The following is a 5,386-nucleotide window of genomic DNA, read 5'->3' on the forward strand; positions in this document are numbered from 1 at the left end:
CCCGTTCTCGCTGCCGCGCGCTTGTCTGCTCTGCAGCAGCGAGCTTTTCCATGGACGCATTTGCTAGAGCCGCCATGCTCTTCCATGGGTGTTGCGTGCGTTCATCAGAGTTGTGCTCTCCCATCTGCGCAACCACACTCGCACGCCGACCGCCGTCCGTTATGCTGGTCCGCCAGCCGCACGCCACATGCTTGCTCGCTTCCCCTACCCACCAGCATTGCAAGCTTCTGCATCTTGTGCGGTTGTGAGACTGCATGCTTGCTTGCTCTGCGTCTTGTGTGGTTGTGAGAGAACAAGAGGAGAGAGAGCACAGCAGAGATAAAAGGAGAGAGATTAAAAAAGTTTAATATTTATTGCACATAGACTTCTTCCATTACGTAAGATGATTTCTATAGATGATTTTTTATTGAAATGGTTCTCTTGGAATCTGTACATAGTTTCATCCATTGGGACTGCCCTGAGTACTCCCTCCATATCGAATTAGTTGACGTTTAGGACAGGATTGTGATAACCAAAGAGTGATTAATTAGAGGATATTTTCTCATCTTTGCCCTTATTAAATAGGGGTCAGGTTGTTCTCTAAACACATGAGTAGCTCAAGTGGCGAGTTTGTTGCGTCCCGAGGCGGACGTCCGCAGTTCAAGCCCCTGCAGCCACAAATTTTTGCTCGACTGGTTTATTTTGCATGCACGATAATGCTGGGGAGGTTACGAGGAGCCGGTTCAATGCGGGGGTGGTTCCAATGAACGGCGCGACGGGCTCCAGCCAGAGACAACAGCGTCAAAGGTTCACCTTGAAACTGTAGAACGACAACTAATATGAAAATGAAACTGTAGAACGACAACTAATGTGAAAATGAGGCAAAGGCCTAGGACGTCAGCTAATATGATATGGAGAGAGTAATTCCTAAAGCACAGCATCAGTATGGCAGCGATCCAGCTGCATTGTTTTGTCTGCCCCATATGCCTTGGTTTGATCCGATCCGATTCGGTTTTGCGTGGAAACGCAGACGAATTTTGACCCTTAGAGGCGACCTGCACCCAATTCCCAAGGGACACAGCTTGACAGAGGTACTACTACTCTACAGTATAATGCAAGTAGACCAGGCATAAAAGGATAATTTACGATCACGGTTTTAGATCGAAAATGCTGGAAAAACAACCGCATGCGAGCGGATTGATGGTTCTAGGCACCTTCTGGTATCTGGGGGCAGCTACGGAACACGTGGAGGCTCAGAGACAGGGGAACAGTAGCAAGTGTATCTTTCAGGACAGGAGTCCCTCGTTGCTTTGCCTTTGCTTCCCTCATCATCGTTAAACAAATCTGCCGTTTTTTTTTCATCTCTGATGATGAAGCATCCTCCTTCATTCCAGGCAGCACATGGATGCACAAGAGAAGGAGACATTGGATTAGTGGTAGGTAATCCAGTCTGCAGGCACAGAAAAAAGGCCATCTTACATGGTGGCAACTTCTGAGTTCTGATTTCTGATCGATGAGCCCTCAACAACTAATCCGATTGTTAATTGTCTGATGATGATATCCTCGTCGCTTGGCCAGACGCGAGGCTTTTCTTCAGTGTCAGCTCGCTGCCATGGCGCATGGCCGGGCGTCCTGTCTCCGGCCTGCCCCCCCTGCCGTGTCTCCCTGTCGGCAGGGCACTCCATGAGGCGATCGGCGCCGCTGCCGGCCGGATCGGCATGGGATGGGACACGCCGCCGCGCCGGAGGTCGGAGGAGACCAACCCAACAACAAACACAGCAGCAAGATCCCGGCTGCTGCCTGCTGCATGCGCGCGGCTCCGATCCGTTCGCAGACACTTTGCGGCCGTGCGGCCGTGCCCCGTGCAGGCTACCATGAACCATGTGTTGTCCATGGGGTAGATCGGAGACATATGCCGAGGATTTCAGTTGCTGGATCGATTAGCATATGCATATGGCCATATGGGTCGCCTACCTGCTGCATAGAAAAATGAACTGAAAGCTAGTAGCAGGCAGGCATTGGCCTGAGTTGCTGCTTGGCTAGACAGCGCTGCCTGAAAGCACAACCAAACAGGGCCGTGGCAGGTTAGCATATGTCCGGTTATTAAGGCCTTGTTTAGTTCCAAAAATTTTGCAAAATATGAATAGTACCACTTTCGTTTGTATTTGACAAATATTATCCAATCATATACTAACTAGACTCAAAAGATTCGTCTCGTCAATTTCGACCAAACTGTGTAATTAGTTTTTATTTTCGTCTATATTTAATACTTCATGCATGCGTCTAAAGATTTGATGTGACGGAGAATCTAAAAAATTTTGCAAATATTTTTGGAACTAAACAAGGCCTTAGATGCTTTGTTTGTGACTCGGCCGTCAGTGTGAACCATCCGTGCAGCGCATGGACTGCAAGCTAGCTATAACTGCAAATGGTTTGCAGTGGATTCCTAAAAAAAGAGTGTGTCGTGTGTGAACTGCAAGCTAGCTATAACGCTACAGTGTTATTTAAAATTTATCACCCCCAACCAAACACCCCTTTAAAGGTTTGATTCTTATTTAGTTTGCGAAAACAAAAGTTTTTAGGTAACTGTAACACATTTGTAACTATAGCAACCGGTGTTCAATCATGAACTAATTAGGCTTAAGGTCTCATAAAATATATACAAATTTTATAATTAATTATTTTTTAATCTATATTTAATGTTTTATATATTTATCAAACATTCGATATGATGGAGCGAAAAGTTTTTGGGTGAGAACAAAGGGCCGATCAAGCAATGTTGCTTTCAGGCTCGCTATCCTCTCGAGCCAACGCATTATTACGCATGGCTCACCGTTAATATCTCTGATGTCTATCTGCACAATAATAATTAGTGAGAATCTGCGACAGGAGTAGCTCTGCCGTCAACTGCAACATTTCTCTTTCTTGGATTTAGTTTCATCCTTACTCAAATTATCATAATTTTCAATAAATTTATAGACATGAGTATCAAATAGGAAGATTTTATGAAAACAACATTTCATAGTATATATAATGATGTTTATTTAATATTATAAATATTATGATTCTTCTCTGTAAATTTGATTAACTTTAGTTTACAATAGTTTAAGATGGGATAATTCAAAATTTACTCATACTTCAAGAATAGAGTAATCACGAGGACGAGACATTGATAGGACCAAGGAATTTATAGCCAAGACGCAAAATTCTCCTTCCATACTAGTCTGCATCCCTTTCAGGTATGTAATCAGATATGCCCAAGCAATCGGAAGTGAAAGGAATTAAAGAAGTAGAAAAGCATATGTGATAGCGGCAACGGGAATTAAACCAAACAAGTTGTGCGCGTGTTGGGCTCTACTAGTTGACGATTAGTGAGATCTATCACAAATTTGATTATCCGTGAGAAGTGAACTAGCTAAGTTCTATTTGGATCTCATGGTCTAAAGTTTATCCACTAAAATTATTTAGACAACTTTATGTCTTGAGGCTCTAAATGGGTAAACTTCATTTAGTCATCAACCTCACAAAAATACAATTGGTTGACCATACAAGTGAGCTAAAATGGTTTAAAATTTAGCCCTTAACTTTAGCTAACTAAACTCTAGATCATAAAATTCAAACAGGTCCTAGTCTTCTGAGAATATGTGTACATAGTGATTCTTTAGGATAGAATTTATTAAGAAAACAATTTTGTGCAGGAATTGAATTAAGGGAAGCTAGTTTAACCCCTTAGTTTGTTTTTGATAATAAACTCACAACACACTATTGAATTAGATATCTGTAAGATACCGTTTGGAAGAGCTTTCGATTCCTGAAATCAGCATTCACATTATAGGAGCTTTACCACAAACAGACTTAGAGGATCTCCATCTGAGCTCTTATCTAGCCTCATATCCTTCTTTTAAGGGCTTAGAGTTTCAAAACACAGCTCCAACCGAAGCCTCATCTGCCTCCTGATGGATGAGGAGCTCTCATTCATCTCTCCTAAACCCCAGACGTAGGAGCCCCTCATCCTCCCCCTACTTCTCATTTCTCTTTTATCACAAAATTGACTAGTGGGGCCAATAAGTAAGGCCCATGATAATATAGTGTAAAGTAGGAAAGATTGGTTGGAGTGCACTAAGAAGTAGAAACTGAAATATGGACGAGGGACTCTCATTGAGAGGATAAGGGGCTAAAAAACTGAGGGATTGGTTACAGTTGCTCTAATGATATACTCCCTCCATCCCTAAATAGATGTCATTCTCACTTTCTAAGAAGTCAACCTTTTTTAACTTTAACCAGTTATATATTAAAGAATATTAATGTTTGTAATACATACTTAGTATCATTAGATAGATTGTTGAATATACTTTCAGGCCATCCTCAGTGGGGGTTTCATTAAGCCTGGGCATTCGGGTTACCCGATTTTTTCGTGTCGGATAATTCGAGTAATTCAAAATTCAGGTAATGAAAATTGTTACCGGATATTAGTCCCGAAAAAATACTACCCGCAATTTCGGGTACCCGATAATTCGGGTTCAGGTTCGGGTATTCCCGATTTACTCGAATTTTCAAAAAACAACACAATACACAAAATTTCAATAGCAATTTATATATAATTTCAGCAGCAATTTGTATATAATTTCAATAGCATTTTGTAGAGAATAATATATTACTAGCACTTGTTCAAATAAAGAGAATTATGTTCTATTAAATTGATAAGTTCTAATATTTAACTAACAACACATGATAAATACAAAGATATAGATAAATATTTGGGTAATTCGGGTACCGGGGGATATTATCCGAATTACCCAAACTAATTTCGGGTAATCAAAATCGCTATCCGAATTTAGGATTGGGTACCTCGGGTTCAGGTAATTCGGGTCTGGGTCCGGGTAATGGGTATCGGGTAATTTGCCCAGGCTTAGGTTTCATAACCCAGTTTTCAAAGTATCCATATTTTGGAAATAGTGTCGAGAGTTTCATTCTCTCTACTCCCATAAAACTCGTATCACCTCTCTATTCACTAATATAGTGCCACGTCAATAAATTTAATGCTCATGAAACTCTAATAAAACAACATTAATACTGACCTTGTAATAAACTTGTTTGGAGATATAAATGTTGCATGCATTTTCTACAAATCTAGTCAAAGTTGAGAAAGTTTGATCGGCACGCATCCCATAACATCATCTAATTTGGGACGGAGGGAGTATTCAAATTCCTTTTCTAATCAATTTCGTGACTGTCTGAGACAATTGCTTGGCATACTCAATTCAACATTCACAACCCATATTATATAGGTTAAGCTAGTTCAAAAAATTTAAACTACGTCATAAGATTTAATACATGGTTTCGATGAGGTCGTGCTCCCTCAAATTCAAAAATTGTATTCTCTCTATTTCAAACTATAAGACGTTTT

General features: G+C 41.0%; 1 protein-coding gene across 2 annotated transcripts; it reads right to left on the bottom strand.

Annotated features, from left to right (window-relative positions):
* LOC110437146 lies at window positions 1,106–2,038 on the bottom strand. 2 transcript variants are annotated; one of them, XM_021465458.1, is made up of 2 exons: window positions 1,459–2,038; window positions 1,106–1,343 (listed from the first exon to the last, which is right to left on the bottom strand). In XM_021465458.1, the coding sequence occupies exons 1-2, from the start codon at window positions 1,860–1,862 to the stop codon at window positions 1,214–1,216; spliced, it is 534 nt and encodes a 177-aa protein (XP_021321133.1). In that variant the 5' UTR covers window positions 1,863–2,038; the 3' UTR covers window positions 1,106–1,213. The 2 variants fall into 2 exon arrangements, with proteins under 2 accessions (XP_021321133.1, XP_021321134.1); XM_021465459.1 differs by having other exon boundaries at window positions 1,106–1,362.

This window comes from Sorghum bicolor, chromosome 7, assembly GCF_000003195.3.
Source record: "Sorghum bicolor cultivar BTx623 chromosome 7, Sorghum_bicolor_NCBIv3, whole genome shotgun sequence".
NCBI lineage: Eukaryota > Viridiplantae > Streptophyta > Magnoliopsida > Poales > Poaceae > Sorghum > Sorghum bicolor.

Bases quoted from the DNA above. Each gene is read 5' to 3' on its own strand.
- LOC110437146 (XM_021465458.1), bottom strand. From the start codon at position 1,862: ATGGTTCATGGTAGCCTGCACGGGGCACGGCCGCACGGCCGCAAAGTG. The intron at 1,344-1,458 runs GTAAGATGGCCT...CTTCATCATCAG, and splicing joins AACTCAGAAGTTGCCACCAT to AGATGAAAAAAAAACGGCAG.